Here is a 25,132-nt window from a genome sequence, read left to right on the forward strand (position 1 = left end):
TTATGGGGTTAAGGTCAGGCGAGTTTGCTGGCCAACTGAGAACAGGGATACCATGGTCCTTAAACCAGGTACTGGTAGCTTTGGCACTGTGTGCAGATGCCAAGTCCTGCTGGAAAATGAAATCTGCATCTCCATAAAGTTGGTCAGCAGCAGGAAGCCTGAAGTGCTCTAAAACTTCCTGGTAGATGGCTGCGTTGACCTTGGAGCTCAGAAAACACAGTGGACCAACAACAGCAATGACATGGCACCCCAAACCATCACTGATCATCACTGAACATCACCCTAGTCTCAAGTCTTTTGCAGACTCCAACAGGTTTTCTTCCATGATTGCCCTGTATTTGGCTCCATCCATCTTCCCATCAACTCTGACCAACTTCCCTGTCCCTGCTGAAGAGAAGCAGCCCCAGAGCATGATGCTGCCACCACCATATTTGACAGTGGGGATGGTGTGTTCAGAGTGATGTGCAGTGTTAATTCTCTGCCACACATAGCGTTTTGCATTTTGGCCAAAAAGTTAAATTTTGGTCTCATCTGACCAAAGCACCTTGTTCCACATGTTTGCTGTGTCTCCAACATGGCTTCTGGCAAACTGCAAACGGGACTTTTTATGGTTTTCTTTTAACAATGGCTTTCTTCTCGCCACTCTTCCATAAAGACCACATTTGTGCAGTGCACGACTAATAGTTGTCCTGTGGACAGATTCCCCCACCTGAGCTGTGGATCTCTGCATTTCGTCCAGAGGCACCATGGGCCGCTTGGCTGCATCTCTGATCAGTGCTCTCCTTGTTCGGCCTGTAAGTTTAGGCGGACAGCCTTGTCTTGGTAGGTTTACAGTTGTGCCATACTCTTTCCATTTCTGGATAATGGATTGAACAGTGCTCCGTGAGATGTTCAAAGCTTGGGAAATCTTTTTATAGCCTAAGCCTGCTTTAAACTTCTCCACAACCTTATTCCTGACCTGTGTGGTGTGTTCTTTGGACTTCATGATGCTGTTTACTCCCCAATATGCTCTTAGCCAACCGGAGCAGCTGTATTTGTACTGAGATTAAATTACACACAGGTGGACTCTTTTTAGTCATTAGCAGACATCAGGCAACTTCTGAATGCAATTGGTTGCACTCAGAGAAAAGGGGGCTGAATACTTTTGCACACTGCACTTTTCAGTTTTTACCTTCGCCAAGGTTATGTTTTCGGTCGCGTTGGTTGGTTGGTTTGTCTGTTTGTTTGTATGCAGGATTACTCCAAAAGTTATGAACTGATTTCGATGAAATTTTGTGGAGTGGTTGAAAATGACAAGAGGAAGAAGTGATTAAATTTTGGATCCAGCAATTTTTTTAAGGATTCTTCACTATTGCGGGATACAGGCAGAGCCTTCTCCTTTAAGAATGTAGCCTTATGGGAAATGTATTTCAAACCACAGGTTGTATGTTGTAGGCTGAGTGAGACCGCCCACTTTTCTCTGCCCCGTGTGTGTCTGTATGCGGGCTACTGTGGGAGAGAGTGTGTAGGTGTTGTAGTTTTGGAGCTGGGGCAGTTCTAGTGTGATCCAGATGTATAAAAAGTGCTGAAATGTGCCTTTATTGAAGTTTCACAAATCAGATCAAGGATTCACAAATCACAAACATGGTTTTAAATACTCTGCTATTAGTTGAGAATAATCTAATCCAGGTTTGAAGTGTAGGTGTTGTAGTTTTGGAGTTGGATCAGTTCTAATGTGATCCAGACGGAAAATAGGTGCTGAAATGTGCCTTTTATTGAAGTTTCACAAATCAGATAAAGGTTTCACAAATCACAAAGTGTGTTTAAAGTATTCTGCTATTAGTGCAGAATAATCTAGTCCAGGTTTGAAGTGTGTAGGTGTTTTAGATTTTCAACTAGAGCAGATTAAAGATGCTGAAGGTAGAGAAAAATTAAGTGGAATGGCCCTTTAACCATTTCCTGAATCGGAAGCTGCAATCGGAAACCAACTTCAGCTTCGTACGTAATGCAGCGTCAGTGACTCTATGGCTTTGGCGGAGGTTTGCGCTCTCTGAGTGCTTCTAGTTTATTTGTAAAAAATGTTTTGAATCATGTATCATTTGCTTTCCACTTCCCAATTGTATACCACTTTGTGTTGGTCTTTCACATTAAATTACAGTGAAATATATTTTTGTTGGTGGTTGTAATGTGGCAAAATATGGAAAAGTTAAAGGGGTACTTTTGCAAGCAACTGTATCTAGCTGGTATCTCTCAACCTCACACACTAGCTCAGGCTCTTTCCTCACCCGAGAGGTGACATTCCATGTCCAATTTGCACTGTGGATAATGATTATATTGAATATTAGTATCAAGTTATTCCAAACCTCTGAACAGTAATTCAAATACGGTGAAACAGTGAACAGTAGAAAATGTGGAGTGATTTGTGGTTCAGAATGGGTTTGCTCTACTCAATATTGAAATGCTTCTTGAAACTGTATGTATAACTTTTTATGTGAGACTTCCGGCTTATTTTATCATCTATTCTCACACCAATAAACTGTTTTAATATTCCAAAAAGAATTTGAAACTTTTGAAATTTGGGTAGTGAAAACAATCCTTGTATTTAAAATTTCATTAGTCTGTTCATCTGCTTTTGAGCCTCTGAAATAGGGGGAACTGTGTATAAAAAGTGGTGGCCTAGGGGAGAAGAAGAGGGTTCATCACTGAGAGGACCCTGGTTCGAATCCTCGGGCTGGCATCACTGTGGGTCCCTGAGCAAGCCCACCCCCCCCGGTTGCTCCCCGGGCGCCCTTTGGCTGCCCCCTGCTCCATGCTGTGGCGGTGTGTACTACATACTCCATGTGTGTGATGGGTTAAATGCAGAGAATGAATTTCACTGCATGTATATGTATGTGACAAATAAAGCGCTTTCTCTTCTCTCTCTTCTTCTTCTAAAAAGGGCTGTAATCTCTAAACAGTTAATACTTTTTATTAACAATTTGATTTGAAATACACTGTGGTGTAGAGAAGCAATGTGATAGAAATGCTATTGTCCAAATACTTAGTGACCTGTATGTGTGCAGGTCTGGTCCTCTGTTTAACACAGGCTTCCTGAGGAGGATGCTGTCTGCAGCGATGAAGCACAGTATGGATGACATCCAGCCGCTCGTCAAAACTCTAATCTGTGAGTCTGAGTGCACCACCCTCAAGTCTTTAGTCCATGGGCCATCTGCTCTCACCAACCAAGGTACCAATCTATCACCTGTAACACGGTCTGATGTTGACATAGTTGAATGTTAATAGGATCTTTTGTTCTTCTGCAGTGGAGTGTGGTGTTGTCATTAAGACCTTACAGAGCAGAGAGGAGTCAGGTGCTGCTGATCAGTCTGGTGAGTCAGTCACATAGTCATAAGCCTCCACTCTGGGCATCCTCCTCTATTTTATATTTTGTCCAAAACATTTTTACACACATGGACATCCATCCATCCCACTTATCCAGTTCAGGGTTGCAGGTGGGCTGGAGCCTATCCCAGCTGACATAGGGCAAGAGGCAAGGTACACCCTGTACAGGTCGCCAGCCTGTCGCAAGGCCAACACAGAGAGACAGACAACCATTCACACCTGTGGGCAATTTAGTGGCCAATTAGCCTAACCACAGTAACTGCATGTCTTTGGACTGTGCGAGGAAACCCACGCAAACACAGGGAGAAGAAGGCCTGGGCCAAGGTGGAATCGAACCCTTCTAAATGTTATTTTAACTGTGAGGCAGTAGGGCTAACCACTGCGCCACCATGCTGCCACACATGGACAATGGAGTGAAACTCCAATAAAAAAAGGGAAAGGAAGGAAAGGAGGAAAAGACTATGTGGACAGATGGCTGTACTTTAAACTTGCATGTGTCCTCTAGATGGGAGTCAAGCCCTGTTCTGCATTAAGGCAATTCACATTGAATACATCTACAGGGAAACCCTACATCTAAGTGACCTCTTTAACTAATTAGTTTTTTCTTTTTTCTTTTTTTTTAAGCCTGTCATGTCTGGCAGTTTTCGCAATCAGAATGATGATCCGAACGCACTGATGTACCAAACATATTTGCTTTTACAAGAACAGCTCTATAAGTTTTCTATAGGCTATTCTTGTTAATGTTTGTATTTTTATTTTTTTTTATTTAGTTATTTATACCAGGCCTGACAGGCAACAAGGAAGGGGTAAGAAAAAGAGGGATAAAAAAAGAGAAAGAGAAAAAAGGGGGGAAAAAAGAGAAACAAACGGGAGAAAGGAAAAAATAATCAAAGAAAAGTAGATATACATACATACAGTGGTGCAAAAAGGGGGTATGCACTATATTGCAATGCATAGGGGCGCCGCACAAGAGGGGGGCGCCAAAACGATGTGGGAAAATATTTCTCTAGTTGCATTTTCTGTATTTAACAGCTGTGCATATGACATGATCAGTAACAGAGGCGCTGCGCTGATTAGGCGTCCCTGCGCTCCTTCACCTCCCCTCCTCCTGTCCCATTTAAAGACAGTCGGTAAGTTATGTCGGAGCCGTTACTGAGACAGTGCGCTCAGACCAAAGCAGCAGCGCTTACTCCTGTAACCACCTTGAAACATTTATTGGGAAACAGTTGCAGGTCCTTCTTCAACCACCTGATCAGCAACATGAAGAACAGAGAACTTTGTAGCTGCTCCATAAACCGCTGTTTGTTTCACACAGAGCAGGGGTGTCAATCACAGGACCGGGCAAAATTGAAGACACATTCTGAGTCGCGGGCAGAACAGGATTAAAAATAATTATTTAAATCAGTAAAATAAATTTGAATGGCCAGAATACAGCAGCTTTTTTCCTCAACACATTAAATAAAATATAAAATTATATTATTCTTCGAAAATCACATGAATATATTTCATACTGATGAAAAGTTGCAAATTTTTCAGGTAAAAACTGTAATGTGAATTTCTGCGCTTCACAGTCGGAAAAACGCTGCATAAACTGCGCAGTGTGTCCAGTTTATCAGCAAATAGCGCAGCTGCAAACACAGCGGTGGAGACAAGTTATCACGCGGTCCAGTCCCTGTCTGTGTTATGGTGTTTATGACGCGTTCTGTCTTCAGGACTTTGCTGCGCAGCGTTTCCTGCTGTGTGACGCAGTGATGCACTGTCAGCTCACCTGTGCAGGTCTCCCTCTTCATCTTTTCCGTATCTGTCCCACCAATCTGCTCATTCCGCCGCAGCGCAAGTGAGGAAAAGAGACAGTTATGTTTATGACTGTGCATTATTGCACGTACATTATAATAAATCCAGTCCTCTTTGGTCACTTAAAATATCTTTATAGAGTGTAATGTTATATTTGTTCTGATTTCTGCCAGATTTCTCTTTAAAATCTGACCGATCACAGTTTTTACTCTGATAAATAAAGAATATATAAAAGTCGCTGCTAAAAAGTGATTGCAGCTTCTACCTTGTGACAGAAATGTTGTTTCTTACTCAAAATTACTTGATATCATTCACGAGAGAAATGTTTGACATATTTTTCACAGATTCTAGGTCAGCAAGTCATTTACACAGTTTAAATACGGGGAATCATTTTCTGGCAATCACTTTTTGGCAGACGATCACTTTTTGGCACAACAGGCAGCTGCTGCAGTGCGTGGAATTTGTAGTATAAGTGGTGGGAGCACATTTACCCGTGGGCTATTAATAATAGCTATATGAAATCATCTTGCTGGCCGTATAAAATTAGATCGTGGGCCGGAAGTGGCCCGCAGACCTTGAGTCTGACACATGTGACATAGAGAAAAACTGCAGTACGGAAGTTAAAATGGGCAGATGAATTGTTAGTACGAAAAATTATTTCTTATCCGATTACTTGATTAATTGATGGAATAATCGATACAATACTCAATTCTGAAAATAATCGATAGCTGTATTTAGAAAGCCATAGTCAAACATTAGTTTTCAGCACCAGTGGAGATGTGAAAGGCCTTCAAGAAAAATGACATGTACCTCGAGAAATGTAAGTACAGGTTCACAAAGACTGTGATTACGCTTTAGATGTGCTTTCTGGTTACATGTGTAGGCCCCTTCATTCAATTAACAAGTGGGAGCAGCTTTTAGCGGTTAGTATTACCTTGCTAATTAGCATTACCACCCCTGCCCCTGGGGGGGGCTAAAAATGTGTCCGCATACACCTCAGAAAGTATATAACTGCGCCCCTGCATACATACATACATACATACATCCACATATCTACACATATGCATATACATACACATACACACAATTTTGCTGTTTGCAGTAATGTGTGTGTATGCGCCTCTGTCATGGAATGTACTCAATAAAGAAACTGCAACCACACTCCCCGTCATCCAGAGGCAAATAGGGAAGGACCCAGGGGACCCAGGCCATCCACAGCTCACTAGGAGCTCAGAAGACCTGAAGCCACACATCCTAAAGGCAACCGCGTGCACACCCCCAGAGGAGGAAGGACAGAGCCCCCATGGCCAAAGGGCAAGAGTCCAGAGAGCCAGAGGGGACCCCGGGAGCCAGATGCCAGCTCCTAACCAAAACAGTTCACTGATAGTGATGGAATTTCATCAGCAGCCGTGGTACACCAGATCCAGCTCGCACAAATCACAGAGAGGGCAGAGCGACCATCACACATTGTCCTGGAGAGATATGATTACCAGCCCAAGGCCAGCTAGGGAGCCAAATTCCTGATAATGGAGATGTTGTTTTGGAGCAGGCTGCTTGTTTTTTTCCAACAGCCTTCAGTTTCACTGGGGAACCCATTCAGTAAATCCAATATTCCAAATTCATTAGTTACCATCCTCGCCGTGCAGGAACCAAACCTTATCTCCAGATCTAATCCCTCTCACCTGCGAGCACGTTCTCAGCTGGACTACCCGTCCGCTTTACGGCTCAGGTCCAACAGGCTTTGAGACTGAGTCTGTACAGCTCTGCACAGCCCATCCACCTGATGACGTATCCAACGGGGTCTGTTCCACTCGGACACACAGGCTCCCCTTTCCCCGATCTCATAGTGGAGAAAATTCGATCAATGGTGTTTAGGGCCCAGTTTGCCAGATCCATGTTGCTTCTTAATCTTATTCTTATTCGGACAGTGTATAAGAGACGCTCTTACAGCAAGCAGGAGAGATAGGGAGGGCAGGGAGGCAGGAGAGAGATAGAATGCGACCGTCCCCGTCAGAGAGCAGGAGGGAAAAAAAATGTACTACGATGTGTTGTGAAGCGTATGATGCAATTAAAAAGGAGGAGTGGGACATCACACAGCACAGCAAGCAGAGCCAAGGAGGTGGCCCTACTCACTGCAGCACGAGCCCCACTCCCTAAGGGAACCTATATGTGTGTGTAATGTGATGTTTAACTGAGTGGGAGGAGAGGAAGGTTCAGGATAAATATGACCGAGAGGTAGAGGACTACCCCCCCCGGAAGGAGCCAGCTAACTACTGGCTCACTAGACACCCCAGTTCCTTTCACTCAACCGCAGTGCAGGGAAGGCAGGTCCATGGCCTGAAGTGGCCACACCCCCAGGACACCACCGTGCTCCAGGCCGGCACCCATCGCCCACACTGCAAACACGACACAAACACACACCCCCACACACATACAAAAGACAACAAATATCACTCACACACACACACACACACACACACACACACACACACACACACACACACACACACACAATTACAATAAACATCACACTCACACACACACACACACACACCAAACTTCACACCCTCTTCCTATGAGCGATATAGGTAGAGAGTTCCAATGTGTTAGGTCATGTTTTTAGTATTGGAATATGATTCCAACCGTACCAGCTCTGACAGCCTGGGGGAAAATTTTATACCTAATATCTAATGTTGCCGGACTGTAGTGAGGTGGTCATGGTGTTCTGAAAATTACAATTCAGAGGTAAAACAGTTGATTTACTCCAATTGATGGAGTAGTCTAATATAGATGAGAACTTATCTATAAGTGTGATTGTCTTCAGAAGAGAGGTTTGTGAGTTCCTAAGGAAAAGTAATACATCATCAGCATTAAGGCTTATCTTATGTTACGCTCATGTGGGCAATGACAGTGAGACCTGGAGGGGCATGATTGGGAGGAACGGCCTGCCCGATCTGAACCCGAATGGTGTTTTGTTGTTGGACTTCTGTGCAAACCACAGTTTGTCCATAACGAACACCATGTTCGAACATAAGGATGTCCATAAGTGCACATGGCACCAGGACACCCTAGGTCGCAGGTTGATGATCGATTTTGTAATCGTATCATCAGATCTGCGGCCATATGTTCTGGACACTCAGGTGAAGAGAGGAGCTGAGCTGTCAACTGATCACCACCTGGTGGTCAGTTGGATCAGGTGGTGGAGGAAGATGCTGGACAGACCTGGCGCACCTAAACGTATTGTGAGGGTGCGCTGGGAACGTCTGGCAGAAGCCCCAGTCCGGGAGATCTTCAACTCCCACCTCCGGCAGAACTTCGACAGCATTCCGAGGGAGGCTGAGGACATTGAGTCCGAATGGACCATGTTCCACACCTCCATTGTTGAGGCTGCTGCTCAGAGCTGTGGCTGCAAGGTGGTTGGTGCCTGTCGTGGTGGTAACCCCCGAACCAGATGGTGGTCACCGGAGGTGAAGGGAGCCATCAAGCTGAAGAAAGAGTCCTATCGGGCTTGGTTAGCCTGTGGGACTTCGGAGGAACCTGACAGGTATTGGCAGGGCAAGCGGAATGCAGCTCGGGCAGTGGCCGAAGCAAAAACTTGGGTGTGGGAGGAGTTCAGTGAGGCTATGGAAAAAGACTTTCGGATGGCATCAAAGCGATTCTGGCAAACCCTCAGGCGACTCAGGAGGGGAAAGCAGTGCTCCACTCACACGGTTTATAGTGCGGGTGGGGTGCTGCTGACTTCAACTGAGGTTATAGTCAGACGGTGGAAGGAATACTTCGAGGACCTCCTGAATCCCACTGACATGCCTTCTGTAGTGGAAGCAGAGTCTGGGGACGAGGGAGATGATTTGACCATCACTGGGGGCGAGGTCACTGAGGCAGTTAAATAACTCCTTGGTGGCAGGGCCCCTGGGGTGGACGAGATTTGCCCTGAGTTACTGAAGGCTCTGGATGTTGTAGGGCTGTCTTGGTTGACACACCTCTGCAACATCGCGTGGAGATCTGGGGCAGTGCCATTGGATTGGCAGACCGGGGTGGTGGTCCCCATCTTTAAGAAGGGAGACCGGAGGGTGTGCTCCAACTTTCGGGGGATCACACTCCTCAGCCTCCCTGGTAAGGTCTATGCCAGGGTGCTGGAAAGGAGGGTCCATCTGTTAGTCAAACCTCGGATTCAGGAGGAATAATGCAGTTTTCGCCATGGTCGCGGAACGCTGGACCAGCTCTTTATCCTCTCAAGGATATTCGAGTGTGCATGGGAGTTTGCCCAACCAGTCTACATGTGCTTTGTGGACTTGGAGAAGGCATTCGACCGTGTCCCTCGGGGTATCCTTTGGGAGGTCCTGCGGGAGTATGGGGTGTCTGGCCTGTTGTTGCAGGCCATTCAATCTCTGTACAACCGTAGTGAGAGCTTGGTCCGTATAGCCGGTAATAAGTTGGATTCGTTTCCTGTGGGTGTTGGACTCCATCAAGGCTGCCCTTTGTCACCGATTCTGTTCATAATTTTTATGGACATAATTTCTAGGCATAGCCAGGTGGCGGAAGGCTTCTTCCTTGATGGCCTCAGAGTCTCATCTCTGCTCTTTACAGATGATGCGGTCCTGCTGGCTTCATCAGGGGGTGGCCTCCAGCTCGCAGTGGAACGGTTCGAAGCCGAGTGTGAATCGGCCGGCATGAGAATCAGCACCTCTAAGTCTGAGGCCATGGTCCTCAGCCAGAAAAGGGTGGAGTGCCCTCTCCGTCTCAGGAACGAGTTCTTGCCCCAAGTGGAGGAGTTTAATATCTGCAGTGATGCGGACGCTGCACCGGTCTGTCGTGGTGAAGAGGGAGCTTAGTGTAAAAGCGAAGCTCTCGATTTACCGGTCGATCTACCTTCCTACCCTCACCTATGGTCACGAGCTTTGGGTAGTGACCGAAAGAATAAGATTGCGAATACAAGCGGCAGAAATGAGTTTCCTTCGAAGGGTGGCTGGCCTCTCCCTTAGAGATAAGGTGAGGGGTGCGGCCATCCGGGAGGGGCTCAGAGTAGAGCCGCTGCTCCTCCACATCGAAAGGAGCCAGTTGAGGTGGCTCGGGCATCTGATTAGGATGCCTCCTGGCCGCCTCTTGGGTGAGGTGTTCCGGGCATGTCCCACCGGGAGGAGGCCCCGTGGTAGACCCCAGGACACGCTGGAGAGATTATATCTCTCGTCTGGCCTGGGAACGCCTTGGGGTCCCCCCCGGATGAGCTGGAGGAGGTGGCTGGGGAGAGGGAAGCCTGAGCTTCTCTGCTTAGGCTCCTGCCCCCGCGACCCAGCCCCGGATAAGCGGTGGAGAATGGATGGATGGACTGCAGTTTTTTGCTGTGTGAAACAAACAGTGGATGGAGCAGCTACAAAGTTCTCTTTTCTTCACTTTAGGACTTACTGATCAGGTGGTTGATGAAGGTCCCCCAGCTGTTTCAAAGTAAAGGTTTTAATGGTGTTTACAGGAAAACGCTGCTGCTTTGGACGCGAGAAAAACGTTTCCTATCGCTCCATCCGAGCTCTGCCTTTTTGTGCCTGCTGTGTGTGCACAGACTGCACTTAAATCAACTGCTGCTGTTGCTGAAACACTGTGAACATAATGTAATGCTTTTTATCTTGACTCTTCTGTCTTCACGCTTTTGGATAAGTACTGTGAGAAAAGTATAATCCCTCACAGTTGGGTGATGTGAACGCCAAGCATCACAAAGACCAAAATCCTTCATGTATTGTTTAAGAATGTCTGCAGACTGCCAGTTCCTCACTGCTGTACTGAGCCTGTCAGTATCTGGATTAAATTCCAGGTTGAAGTCTCCTCCTATCATAAGTGTGGTGTCAGTGTGATTAGACAGTGACGTGAAGAAGGTATGAAAGAAGGAGGGGTCGTCAACATTTGGTCCATATATACTAGCAATGCGTAAATCTATATTCTGAATAGTTAAATTAAGTATTATAAATCTACCTTCTGGGTCTGATGTAGTATTTATAATGGTGAAGTTTATCTTTTTGTTAATTAATATAGCTACACCTCTTTGTTTGGAGTTGTAGCAGGCTGAGTACGTGTGAGGGAACTGTGGAGAGGAGAGTGTGTGCGCAGATGAGACATGTGTCTCCTGTAGAAATACAATGTCAGCCTGTAAATCATTTAACCGATTAATAATTGTCACTCTTTTCCCTAGAACCAACTCCACGTACATTCCATGAGACAAACCTCAGTGTGCTCATGGTTAGATTAACTGGTGAAGTGTTGTGTGTTCACTAAAGATGTGTGTGTGCTCGTACGCGTCCTGCATGACTGTCTATCCTGTATGGCGGTGTGTGTGCTGTATGTCTGTGTGGCAAGAATGTTGGGTGCAAAAAAAAAAAGAGTGTAAATTGAGAGAGAAATGAAATAGTGCAAACACCAAAGAGCCATTCCAAAGTGACAAACAAGCATTAAAAAAACTCAACATGATAATAAAATAATGCGCTATGCTGATTGAACCGGCATTAATTGTTATATACAGACATGTCTAATGAACCTGTAGAAAAAAAGGGAGTGATGAAGAGTCACAGAAAAAGGTATTGCTGTGAACACAGATCAGCTGTTAAGTTTAGTCAGTACAGCCATGGCATGGTTTTCTGGGCACGGTACAGCTGTCCGTTCACATAAAGTTTGTCCACCGTGATGACAGCTCGGGAGCCTTCTTGGATGCGTTTTTTTTCTGGATCGGAAACAGGACCCTGTGTCGCTCCAGGATGTCCTTGGGAAACTGGTCTTCATTTGGAACTAATTAGTCTTAATTTGGATAATTTTTACATACATTGTCTTCAGTCACCAATATATGTTTTTACTAGGGGTGGGACTCGATTAAAAAAAATTAATCGAAGTATTTAGAAGTTTTGTTTTAACAGCTTATTTTGAATAAAAGATTTAAAATTAAACCACAAAAAGGAGAAAAAGTTTGTTCTCCGTTTAACCAATTGCTTTTTCACAGCTGTGCTTCGCACTCACGGTTTCTAGGCGACATGAGCTATGCTGAGGTGAGGGCAGGTGATGCAGATATGAAGACTAGCCGCTCACTTCCGGCCTTTGCGGTCTTCGTGGGCTGTGAAGAAAGCGGGCCCCTGAATTTTTGACATTGTGCGTCGATATAATCTGTATGCCTGGAACTCATGCACTGAGAAACGTTTCATAGTGCAAAGTGCGATTAAAATGCGTTAAAAATTTTAATTCGTTATTTTCCCCATGATTAATTAATCGAAATTAATGCGTTAAAGTTCCACCCCTAGTTTTTACTAACTAAGAGTCCTGAAAATTTTATGTGTTGTTTTAGACACATTCAGTGTTCAATATAGCATATCAGATGTCAGTTGGACCATATTTTTGATTTAAAACATCTCCATTTAGTTTTCTGTTGAGGTATAATTTTCAATTATTTTCCTACAGGAAAGCGGAAGATTGGAGATGAGTCTGGGAATTTGGTGAAGAAGCTTAAGTCTGATACCTCTCTTGATCACCCGCCATTCTACTATAGCATCCATCGCCACAGCATTCGAGGCATGAACATGCCCAAGTGAGTGACCTTTACTTAATTGTTCTCTATGGAATTATATTTATGTCAAAAGTCACACGTGAGGCAAAAACATAATCCGAACAAATAATTTAATTTTGCAAGTGCAGGTATTCATTCCACATGCAGAAATTCAACAACCAGGTAAAAAGGTAAAAAGTAAATACACATAAGGTATGTGATACTGTACAACAGATTAATAGGACAGGAGAGCAGACACTGACAGTTGTCAGTATTTCCACCAGTAAATTCAGCAAACTTTGTTTTCCACATTGTAAACAAATACAGTTTATAACAGCTCTTATGTTGCTGTTACGGTGTTACACAGTATTCTGAACTGTCCATCAAAGTGACTAATCACATAAGGCTCCACCCAAACAGTCAAAAGTCAGTTGTACCCGCAGTGTGAAACTGCAGTAGTGTGTGCATAGCAGACACTCGCATGCTCGATGGATTCTTTGTGTGGCTGGTGATTCCTAAGCATGTGGGTTGTTGATTTATGTGTGGAATGAATACCTGCACTCACAAAATTTAATTATTTCTTTGAATTTTGTTTTTCTCACATGTAACTTGTGACAAAAATTCCCTAGTCCCTAAAGCCAGGTATTTTAAGTTCTAATGTAGAGGCCTTCAGATGCCAAAAAAATTAGCTGTTATCCTGAGACTCTCAAAGACTCATAAGTATAAAACATTTATCTGACTCTGCAACAAAAAGGGGAAATCTAATGACCAAAATATGGGCAGAACACTAGTCAGTTACACATATCAGTCACACTTTAAGTGCACCTTTGTTTAATATGCTTCATGTTCTGTGCACAGGTTGAACAAGTTCCTTCAGTACCTGACAGAGGCCGGCTTCAGAGTGAGTCGGACTCACTTTGATCCAACAGGGGTTCGAACGGATGCTACACTGCTGCAGTTTAAAGCTGTCCTTACAAAGTACAGCATTCCCACATGTACCAACGCCAGCACCATGAGCATGGAGAAAACCGTGTAAGCAAAGAAAAGGCAAACAGAGACTTAAGACTTTACTCCTCGACACCTGAAAGGAAATTGTATTTCTTTGCTTCTTTACACCTGAACTAACTTCTGACATGACATTCAAAATGTGGTTTTATTGAACAAACTATAATCAAACACAACCTCAAGTTACATATTTTCCTATTAAAACACAAATCCATGTGATCCAGATGAGCTTTTTTGTCTCTATTTATTCCTCCTGAAAATCAAATTTGTAAACATTTGGCTTTTATCTCTTGATTACTTTTTTGTTGTTTCTCTTGTTTTATAAAAGCATAATATAATCTTGTCTCTGCAGTTTTTTTTTTTTGTTTTTTTTTTTTTACTCTTTATTTGGCCACAATTTCATAATTTAAACAGGGTTTAAACAAGTTTTTCAGTCGAACTGTAGTAAAGACACAGGAGGCCATTTGCGAGTTAGTCCACACGCTGACACCAGTTCACTTACAGTATAGAGAACAGGAACAGGCATGAAGGGTTGAGTTAATGCTAAACAATGAAACACCTAAGAACTACAATGTTCAGAATGCAAACTAAAATAGGTGGATGCAGATATACAAAAGCATACTGTACTTGGTGGGGGTGGCTATGTGGCTCAGGAGGTACTGAAGGTTGAGTAGATGACAGTTCAGTCCCTGGCATGCTCCAGTCAGCATGCCAGAGTATCAATTGAATTTTATTTATATAGCACCAAATCACAACAAACAGTGGCCTCAGGGGGATTATATAGATAAAAAATATCTTTGAAGTGAAGAAACCTGCTACCAGCTTATTCCTCCCAGGCTTCGGCGTGTTCGTTCATTGAACAGGAATGAGAGAAAACAACGGAATAAGGAGTCCAGTTATTAAATTTAAGCCATTTCCATACAGTTTACAGATTAATCTGAGTCAGAACTGCACGGCATGCCCAGTATGGTAATGAATATTACATGAAGTAGTGACACATTCTTTTTCAGTCCACAGTTTCATATATCTTTTTGCTTATCTATTTTGGTTACATCATTATACAAAACAAAATGTGCAAGACAGGGAGAAAGGATTCCACAGCTGCTTCTTTCTTGAAGTGTTCGTTTACCATCTGTGTAGTCTCGATCACTCCACTCGAGACCTTGCTTCTGTTACTGATAAAATGGCGACATAGCAGGAACATTCTGTCCTAAAACGTGCTTCTGTGTCATTGTTCAGTTATGTTTATTTTCTAGTCTAAGACAAAAGTTTCTCCGGCAAATAAATGTACATATGGTAAATGCAAACATATACAATGAGTATATTCGTTCAAAAGATTGTATAGTGTATTAGAAGTAATTGTTTGTAGTTTAACAGCAGTTGAAAAACAAAATTCTATCTCTCTCTATGAATAGGACATTGCAAATTAGGGACGGGCACTGGAAACTAGCTTAGACTATAAATGCTGTGGTGTGTTACCTGGTTAATGCAACATACTTTTTCTATGTAAAAATAACAAAAAAGCATTATTACCTCCGCCGAGGTTATGTTTTTGGTGGCGTTGGTTTGTTTGTTTGTCAGCAGTATTACTCCAAATGTTATGAACGGATTTCGATGAAATTTTGTGGAGTGGTTGGAAATGACAAGAGGAAGAAGTGATTACATTTTGGCGGTGATCTGGATCACAATCTGGATCCAGGAATTTTTTTAAGGATTCTTCACTATTGTGGGATAGGGGGTTATTGTTGTCTGGGAAAAATGAAACATTATTTCACAGTATTTAGATACATGTATTACAGCGTCAGTGACCCTATGGCCTTGGCGGAGGTTTGCGCGCTCTGAGCGCTTCTAGCTTTTATTGTTTCTTGATGCTTATGTTGGGCTTGTTTGTTAGTGAACAGCAAACCAGTAATGGCAACCTCCATATGAATATGAAGGTAATATGGAAGTACTGAAAACTACAGTTCCTCTAATGTCTGTCTCCAAAAGTAAATCAATTGCCTTAGATACTTGTGTTAAAATGTCCAAGTTTTAGCATTAAAAAACTGGTTTTGTAGCCTGTTGCAAATGGGCACTTTTTATCCTTACTGTACCAACAAATGGAAGGTGGGTGAATGGCTTTTTTTTTTTTTTTTTTTTTAAATAATTATTCACATGTATGGGTTTTGCTAAAACTTAAAGTCGGGGGCATTCACAGACATATTTTCAGTGTTTTTGAGGAGGGTTTTTATTATTTTGCCCTGAAGGGTTTGCCTGTGAACTTTTTTTTTTTTTTTGTACATGGTCACTGAGACCTTTAGACACTGATGAGGTCTTGTCTTTTCCACCCAAGTGTCAAACGTGTTCGTTGTAGTTTCACATTTATCACAGAAATAAAACAAAGCACGGGTGAAAGTAGTTTTGAATTCTTATAATATTATATATATATATATATATATATATATATATATATATATATATATATATATATATATAATATTAGGGGGACTCGAGTAAAAAAATTAATCTAATTAATTTTTTTACTTTGTAATTAATTAATCGCATTTTAATCGCATTTCAATATTTAACATGAGAAATATTAATTTAAGTTTGGTTGATGAATAAATCAATATACATAAGCTTACACTTCAAAATCTTGTTTATTTTCCCACCAGTCTACTACACAGACCAATGAAGGGTGGAAGCGCTCCTGTGAAAAGCAAACTCAGCATTTTTGTTTGTACTTCCATCTGGAAGTTTCTTGTATTTAAATTTCCCATCCACCAGCGTAGTCTCTTCCGTCATCTCTGTAGCTGTGTCCAAATTCAGGGGCGGCATCCTTTGAAGGACCCAGCCCACTGGGTCCTTCGCAGCCCACGAAGACCGCAAAGGCTGGAAGTGAGCGTCTGTGAAATTGGACGGTCTAGCCTTCATATCAGCATCACCTGCCCTCACCTGAGCGTAGCTCATGTCACCTAGCAACCGTGACAGTGCGAAGCACAGCTGTGTAAAAGCAGCTGGTTAAACAGAGAATGAACTTTTGCTCCTTTTTGTGGTTTACTTTTAAATCTTTAATTCAAAATAAGCATAACACATTTCAGCATCAAGGAATACAGCTGAGCGAATGATTAATTTCCAACTATATTAAGTGAGACATTAATGTTTAATTAAAAATGTTAAAGTCTATATCAGTTGACAATGTGGAATATATTTTTGTTGTTAAGGAACTGAGATGTTTGCACACAATGCACACTTAACACCTCCATGCATTGTGGCTCTGTCCACCAGTACAAAACTTCTGGACAGAAATAACCACCAAACCTTTGCAAAGCTCAATCCTCTTGGCATCCACTGTCTTTGGAGCTGAATGAGCTCTCATGTAGTGTAAATGAAATCTCTGGTCATAAGCAGTGTTTTTGAGCTGTGCTGTGTTGTTGAAATTGAGCAAAATAACATGAAACACAATTAGTTAATCTCTGCTTTTAATTGAGAGAATTTGTAACAAGCAGACGACATTAAACGTAGTGGTGAACCTTTTAACCTGTTTACTGGCCGATCCAAAATCACCTGAAAAAACTATGCCCTCTGGTTATTATTGGCTCTGGAAAACCCCTGTCGTTGCCCGTTAACTGGCAGTGTCCTGGCCTCCGGGATGTAGCACATTTTATATGAAAGGCTAGACCCTCCCATTTTGATTGACACCTCATTCGACCAATCATATTAAGAAAAGATTCTGCGTACCTGCGCAGAATCTTTTAGTGGTACGCAGTACCGGACCATACCGGCTTACTTTCACCCCCGCAACAAAGTAAACATGTCAAAAAGACTGTAGACTCCATCAATCAGTTTCCACATTTTGATTGTAATAAAATTGCTTTTGGGATTGCTTGATTATGCAAGTTTCTTGTGGAAGTTATTTCCACTCCACTATGCAGCTCTTTCATTGCACTATTTCCACAAACCTCAAAGTCACAGTGTTTTACAATAAAGATTTAACTTTAAAAGAATACTTTTTCTCTTATCTGAGGACAGTGTGTAACATTTAATACAGTGTGAACACATAAATCAGTACTCGGAATAGAAAGTCTTTGAAAATAAAATCCAGTGATAGAAAATGTTCACTTGGATTTATTTATCATGTTAGTCATGAAAAAAAAAATGTTCTTACACCTCACTTATCCTCCATTTTTAGAGCAACAAACATCCTCACATTAGCGCATCCTTAAAGTATTTACTCACTTTTTATGGTGATTGTTGACATTTTACTCACTGGAGACTTCTGTATATAAAGGTAATAACAGGTCACTTCAATGGTAACAGGTGAACTCTGACGTGTCCATGAAAGAAATTCGGACCCTGTTAGAGTCTGCAGACAAGGAGATGTTTTAGCAGTTTGATCTCCTGAAATGAGGAAATAACACTGAGACACAGAAACAGATGATTGAGTCTGTCTCTGTGATCACAGGTGGGCTCACGGTCAGTTCAGGTGGTCCAAGATCTGTAAACAAACATTCACGTTAATTTTAATACCAAAATTTGCACATTTATAAAGTATTTTTGATAATAGACTCATAATGACAAAATAACCATGGGAAGGTGAAATATTTATGCCCATACATTTTATTTTATACAAATAATGCACATTTCATAGACATTTATTCACTCATTGTTTATGTTGATGGTGAATGGGTTGCTGTCAGCAGAAGTATGTTTAATAGCATCAGCTTGAACAGTGGGAAAAAAAAAAGTCAGGGGCATACTGACAGGTGTGCTGAAACTTAAGCCTTATTTCCACTAAATTAAGTCCGAACTGTACCTCTTCATCGCGTGTGCTGTTGGTGCCGTGTGGAGCATTAATTGGCAGTCATGGTAGTCTTGAGAGCTTGAAAAGAACACAGCCAGACTTCTTTAGGGTTTTAAAGATATTTTGCCTTTCATCTAAGAGGCTTCTTCAGTTCTAAAACAACTGATGGAAAGTTCCCGGTAATAAACCCCTAGTGGTGGTTGTGCCCTTTGGAGGTGATTCCTGAGGATTGTTAACTTACTATTGATCACATGAGTGGTCACATGACCCAAGGTGTAGAAAAAGGTCTGGGTCCTTATGGTCACCAGGGTTAACAGGTGAAACCTCTGTGTGACATTGCCCCACCCCGCCATTGTGAGCCATTGAGGTCTCCCGAGGCAAGGTGTAAGTCAAGGTTCAAACATCTGCTGCATTGTAGGTGGCTGATAGCTAGTGTCATAAGTTGCTACCTCTGTTTAACGATGGTCGTTTGTAGTGAATATAGATGGCCTCATTTGCTTCTCTGTCAAACCATCTGTCTTCTCTGCCCAAAATGTGAACATCCTCAGAAGCATGTCCTTTCTGTGTTAAGTGTAGGTGTCCAGCTGAGTCTTACTCTTTTTGGGTGGCTCTTGCATGTTGTGCCAATGCGTTTGTGGAGTGGCTGTTTGGTTTCCACTATAGAGAGGTCTGAGTATTCTGCACTGCACTGCACTGCATACATGCTGTTTAACTAAACAAGACTACTAGGGGCTTATTACCTGGGGGCCTTGGTTGAGAGGCAAAAATCTCCTTACAAACCTTCACATACACGCACACACGCATATTTTATATACATACATACATACATATATATGTGTGTGTGTGTGTGTGTGTGTGTGTGTGTGTGTGTGTGTGTGTGTGTGTGTGTGTGTGTGTGTTTAGATGCACAGACTGGCAGGAACTCTGCAGGCCTCACAGTGAGGACATCGGCATCCTCAGCCACTAAGAGGAACTGAGGAGAGTGCAAAAGGATGTTAAATACAAGATCCGGAGAGGCAAAGAAAGCTTCAGGAGAAAGATGGAGTAACAGCTCCAAAAAACAAAACAACGTCCGAGAAGTCTGGAGGAACATGAATAAAATCTCTGGTCACTTCAAGGACAACGGAGGAGCCACAATGTCTGCTGACCGAGGGTGGGCTAACGACGTGAATCTGTTTTTTTTAAATAGATTTGACTCTGGGCCGTTAACCACCTCCACCACCCCACAGCTCCCATCTAACCCCCTCCCTCCTGGGGGAGTGCTGTCATTGCCTTCACTCTCCTCACCCCCACCCACAACAGAGCCAGCCCCACCTCCCACCCCAACCCAGCCTCAATCTACCTCACAGCTGATCAGGTGAGAAGTCAGCTCAGGAAAACAAAGATCAGGAAGGCAGCAGGTCCAGATGGAATTAGCTCCAGACTGCTCAGGGACTGTACAGACCAGCTCTGTCAGGTGGTCCTGCACATCTTCAACCTGCGCTTTAATATGGAGAGGGTTCCTGAACTGTGGAAGACTTCCTGCATAGTTCCAGTGCCAAAGATCGCACATTCCAGGAGGCCCAACCACTACAGACCTGTGACCCTGACTTCTCACCTGATGAAGACAATGGAGAGGCTCATCCTACACCACCTTCGCACACTGGTGAGTCCAGTGCTGCATCCCCTGCAGTTCGCCCTGATGCAGTTCGCTGGCATCAGGGTGGACGATGCCGTCATCTACCTGCTTCACAGATCCCTCTCTCACCTAGTGCATGCGGGGAACACTGTGAGGGTCATGTTCTTTGACTTCTCCAGTGCTTTCAACACTATCCAGCCTGCACTGTTGAGAGGGGAGCTGGAGGGAGCTGGAGTGGACAGGTAGCTGACTGCATGGACCTCACCAACAGACCACAGTATGTGAGGTGCCATGACTGTGTCTTTTTTTTTTTTTTTTTTAAGCCTGTCATGTCTGGCAGTTTTCGCAATCGGAATGATGATCCAAATGCAATGATGTACCAAACATATTTGCTTTTACAAGAACAGCTCTATAAGTTTTCTATAGGTTATTCTTGTTAATGTTTGTATTTTTATTACTTTTTTTTTAGTTATTTATGCCAGGCCTGACAGGCAAAAAGGAAGGGGTAAGAACAAGAGGGATCAAAAAAGAGAGAGAGAAAAAGGGGAGAAAGGAAAAAAAATCAAAGAAAAGTAGATATACATACATACATACACACATTCACATATCTATACATATGCATATACATATACACACAATTTTGCTTTTTGCAGTAATGTGTGTATGTGCCTCTGTCATGGAATGTACTCAATAATGAGGGCAAGAAACTGCAACCATGCCCCCTGCGATCCAGAGGCAAATAGGGAAGACTGTCTGATGTGGTAGTACGGGGGCGCCACAGGGCACGGTCCTCTCACCCTTTCTGTTCAGTCTATACTCTTCAGACTACAAGTACACCTCAGACCATTGCCACCTACAGAAGTTCTCAGATTATACGTCACCGAAAGGGACAGGAGCAGGATTGATAAACTGGCGTAGAGGTCAACCTCTGTGCTGGGATGTCCTCTGGAGTCTGTGAGGGTGGTGGGTGAGAGGAGGATGTTAGCAAAGCTGACAGCCATCATGGACAACCTCCATCACCCTCTGCATCTTCTAATTCAGCTTACAGTTTCATATAGTCAAATCTTATCAATCTTGGTTACATCACAGAATGTGGAAAACAGAATTTCAACAGCTCCTTCCTCAGATGACCTCGAAGTCTCCATTTAGATTAGATTCAACTCATTGTCATTGTGCGCACAAGGCACACAACGAAATGATCGTTCCAGATCACTCATCCAGAGACAAGCATCTGCGGTCATGCAGCCAGAGACCGGCGCTACCGTTTCTATCATTGTGTAGTCTCCATCAGGAGCTGCCGAGAGAGAGTACTTGCGTCTGTTATAGGATAACCTGTTAGTTAGAGACATGCCCTGAACGAACTGTTCTTGGCTGAAACCAAACATTATGTACTTGTGTATTTCAATCAGTTATGTTTATTTTCCAGTCTAATACAAATTTCTCAGGCAAGTAAATTTACATAAGTAAATTTACATAAGGTATACATATGGCATATATCATGAATATTCCTTCAGTATATAGTGTGTATAGTGTATAGTGTATATATATATATATATATATATATATATATATATATATATATATATATATATATATATATATATATATATATATATATATATGTATGTATATATGAGCCATTTCCCGGGAATCCCGGGAAAAAGTTTATTTATTTTTTTATTTTAATTAGGCCTTCTGTAACCTGTGTCGGGCTTAACCTATTGTGATATTGTAGAGGTAGCTTTCCAGCTATGTCCTGTTATGCCCAGTAGGGGGTAACGTTGGCTTGAATATTGCAATAAAACCTACATCTCGGCATTTGAGTGCTCGAGCTATGCGGTGTTGTATCGTTCCTCAACACTCCCTTAACAAATATAATTCGAATATTCCTCCATTGTACATGGAATTATACCAAGCTATTTTACAATTGCTGGTGCAGAACAATACGGCTCATCTCCACACAGCATTGATAAAGGCTCAGCCACGCTGTCGTGGGGACATCTGTTGCACTATATCTCCACCAGTGGAACGCTGTAATAGTCACTGAAAAGTTAACTACCGTACTTCACTATAACATGACATAACACAGGGCCTTGAGTAATGCACTACGACTTGGTCATTGCCATTCTGGCAACAACAAATTTATAACACCGTGTCTGAGGGTTAAAGTAGGTTCGTTGTGAATCGTCTTTTGAAAAACTGGCCAATCCTTATAGCCTAAAAAATATACATTTTACTCAACTCCATTTTAAAAGCGAAATATGTTAAAATAATCTATTTCATGATACTTTCTTCACACATTAGGCCCGTATCCTAATTCATGATTGTTAGTAAGTGGCTGAAAACGAGGAAAAGAAACATTTGAATTTAAACAGATATTTCTTTAATGTTCAGGGCAGGCATATTTTATAGGCTATATAATGCAATATAACAATATATAATAATATGAAATTATATAATACAAAATACCTTAGGGTAAACACATTGCCTACGATTTCAACAAATTAAAGAGGAAAAAAGTACAACTGTGTAATACCTCTATTAAAACGCTTGAGATGAAGGCTGAAGCCTTAAACGGAGGCTGAACGTGCCTGAAATGAAGAGTAATGCTTTTCGCATTAAACGAACCCTTCTCTCAATATTTCCTTAAATTTAACATTCTGAGGTTTTCTTTTCTTTCTGAAAGTCAAATCGACGCGCGCGACTTTTTCCCGGTTTCCTGTCTTAACGTTTCCCGGGAAACGGGAAATGGTCCTGATCGCATTTCCCGGGAATCCCGGGTACCGGGATTAAACCCTAATGCTGACGAAAGCTGCCGTTTACTAGCGGCGCCCACGTCAGTATACGGGACGAATGTGCTTCTTTTCGTGCAGTGAAATTACGCTCCTGTTTTCAGTTTGAGCACTCTACTCCTATGTAGAAAAGTTTGGGGGCTTTTACCATGCCTGTGCTCTGAGGTACTGTTATCTGAAGTTATACATAGACGTATGCACAGCTAAAACATTTTAGAAAAATTGGTAGATTGTCGTTTTAAAGAAACACTGTCAGTGAATTAATTAGTAACTACATGCCTAGGGGAAACTTCCTTTAGTGAGTCACATCATTATTTTATTTAAATTATTGTTTGATGAACGGAATCGAATTCAGTTAATTACAGTTAGAATTCAACGCTCACACCATCATGGGAGACTACATGCGCTATTGGTGCTGGCTTTTGTGGCGGAGCGTCCCTGAATGACATAATCGTCGGAGGAGGAGGAGGAAGAAGGAGAAAAGCACGCCCTCCTTCACTGCTGGAGGCCAATGTGACGGCGTGAGTACCTGAGGATTGAAGGTTATCGCTTCTGTCAACAGCGTCATGGGGGTCTCCGGGTCCAGCCTGTTGGATGAAAACAAGTCCACACACATCAAAGGTAAAATAATAATAATGGGAAAGACTGGGCTTCACATTTTGTTGAGCGTTTGGAACGACTCAGCGCACTCAGCACGTTTCGTTAAACTCGGATGAAGGTTGTTTAGAGCGAAGTTTCACATCTTTGGAGTCATGCCGCTTGATGGATGTTAGTATGCACATAAATGTAAGAATCGTGTATTTATTTGGACTCAGGGTGTCAGTTTTAACTTTATATAAAAATATGAGTCGGAGTGAGATCCGAATCTCTGCCAAGCTCCTCAGAAAGTTGTCCGTCTGGTTTGCTCTTATCTTTCCTCGGAAGTATTCTACCAGGCATTTTCCCCGTCACTTAATATACTGTGGAGGGGATCCGATTGTGTTTTCTGCCCGGTTATCTGCGGGGCTCATGCGGTCACTTTAGCATTTCCCGTCCTTGGGAGAGAAAGGAAAGTCAGAGCGGAGTTTCTCTCTTTCTGATGAGTATGTCTTTCTGATGGACACATCTTATTTTTATTGTACACTGATGTTAGTCTTCCAGATCTAACATTAAACAAGACGATATTTTTATATGTCAATTTTACCAAAATGTGTGTGTGGCACTCTGACATATATTCTAGGGCCAACAGAAGTTTAACTCAAGCTCTGCTAAGGACCGACAATTTGTTCACCTGTGCTGCACCCCTATGCTTCAGGTGTGTTGCAGTATCAATAGTGAATTCTAATCTAGTGTAGCTACTGTTCCACTTTGAATGTAATTATTTGTTCTGCATTTTTTTTTTAACACAGATTCTTTGACATACAGGCTGCTGTAAACAGATTTTTTTAGTAAAATGAATGAGCTTCATATTTAAAATTTAAACCAGGTATATTATTTATTTTAACCAAATCTGTGCATGTTTTGTCTCTGTAGTTTATGCTATCTCTGCTTTCAGATTTGTTATAGAGATTTGGGGAAACAAGATATCATACATAAAGTAAATGCAGAATATTTGTATTCTTATTTGTTTCCTTTTGCTGTTAACATACTTTCATTCTCATTCACACAATTGGACACACATGTATATAGCCCTTGATTCCAAGTGCCTTGTATAAGATTCTCAGGCGCACTCAGATGAATGCACTGGGGAAACTTGGGGTTTAGGATCTTGCCCACTTCAACATGCAGTCTGGAAGAGTCAGGGATCAAACCACTGACCTTCTGGTTAGTTTAGACAACCTACTCTATCTCCTGAATCACAGGCGCACCAGAAGGCACCATGCTGTGACTCATTTTACCTGATGCCAGCTCCATAACTGATTGAATCTGATTGTTTTCTATTGGTCATGTTACCAAGAAGCTGGAAAAAAAGCATTTTTTTTTGTCTTAAAATGATTGAATGTTTATGCCAGATTAATTTTCTGTTCTGTCCTGGTTAATTGGCTGTGGCTAATCCATGGATTCAATCATTTTGTGTTGCTCTGTGTGCTCTCTCAAAATTAGAATGTACCTGTGTCACATGAACAATGTACAGGGTCAGTGGGTGTTGTAAACAAAATAAAGGTGAAGAGCCAGAGCAAAAAAACACAAAATGGAAAAACAGAAACAGGTGAAGAAAGAGAATTTTGGTTATAGTGTTCAGTCTTCAGAAAATTGCTGAGTATAATCAAAAGTACAATTTAGTAAAA

General features: G+C 42.3%; 2 protein-coding genes across 2 annotated transcripts in view; both read left to right on the plus strand.

The window, feature by feature from the left end:
• Nucleotides 1-13,897, plus strand: part of trmt1l (tRNA methyltransferase 1-like) — a 65,366-nt gene extending 51,469 nt beyond the window's left edge. The window contains exons 13-16 of the mRNA XM_030727328.1: nt 3,042-3,205; nt 3,282-3,347; nt 12,583-12,709; nt 13,526-13,897. Of these exons, the coding sequence (XP_030583188.1) occupies nt 3,042-3,205; nt 3,282-3,347; nt 12,583-12,709; nt 13,526-13,703 (535 nt within the window). The 3' untranslated portion in view covers nt 13,704-13,897. The remainder of the gene's footprint in view (nt 1-3,041; nt 3,206-3,281; nt 3,348-12,582; nt 12,710-13,525) is intronic.
• A 9,454-nt stretch (nt 13,898-23,351) lies between these two features.
• niban1a (niban apoptosis regulator 1a) overlaps nt 23,352-25,132 on the plus strand; it is a 173,682-nt gene continuing 171,901 nt past the window's right edge. Inside the window, exon 1 of the mRNA XM_030728390.1 lies at nt 23,352-23,486. Coding sequence (XP_030584250.1) covers nt 23,432-23,486 — 55 coding nt within the window. The 5' untranslated portion in view covers nt 23,352-23,431. The remainder of the gene's footprint in view (nt 23,487-25,132) is intronic.

The sequence above is a fragment of the Archocentrus centrarchus genome, chromosome 4, assembly GCF_007364275.1.
Source record: "Archocentrus centrarchus isolate MPI-CPG fArcCen1 chromosome 4, fArcCen1, whole genome shotgun sequence".
In the NCBI taxonomy this organism is placed as follows: domain Eukaryota; kingdom Metazoa; phylum Chordata; class Actinopteri; order Cichliformes; family Cichlidae; genus Archocentrus; species Archocentrus centrarchus.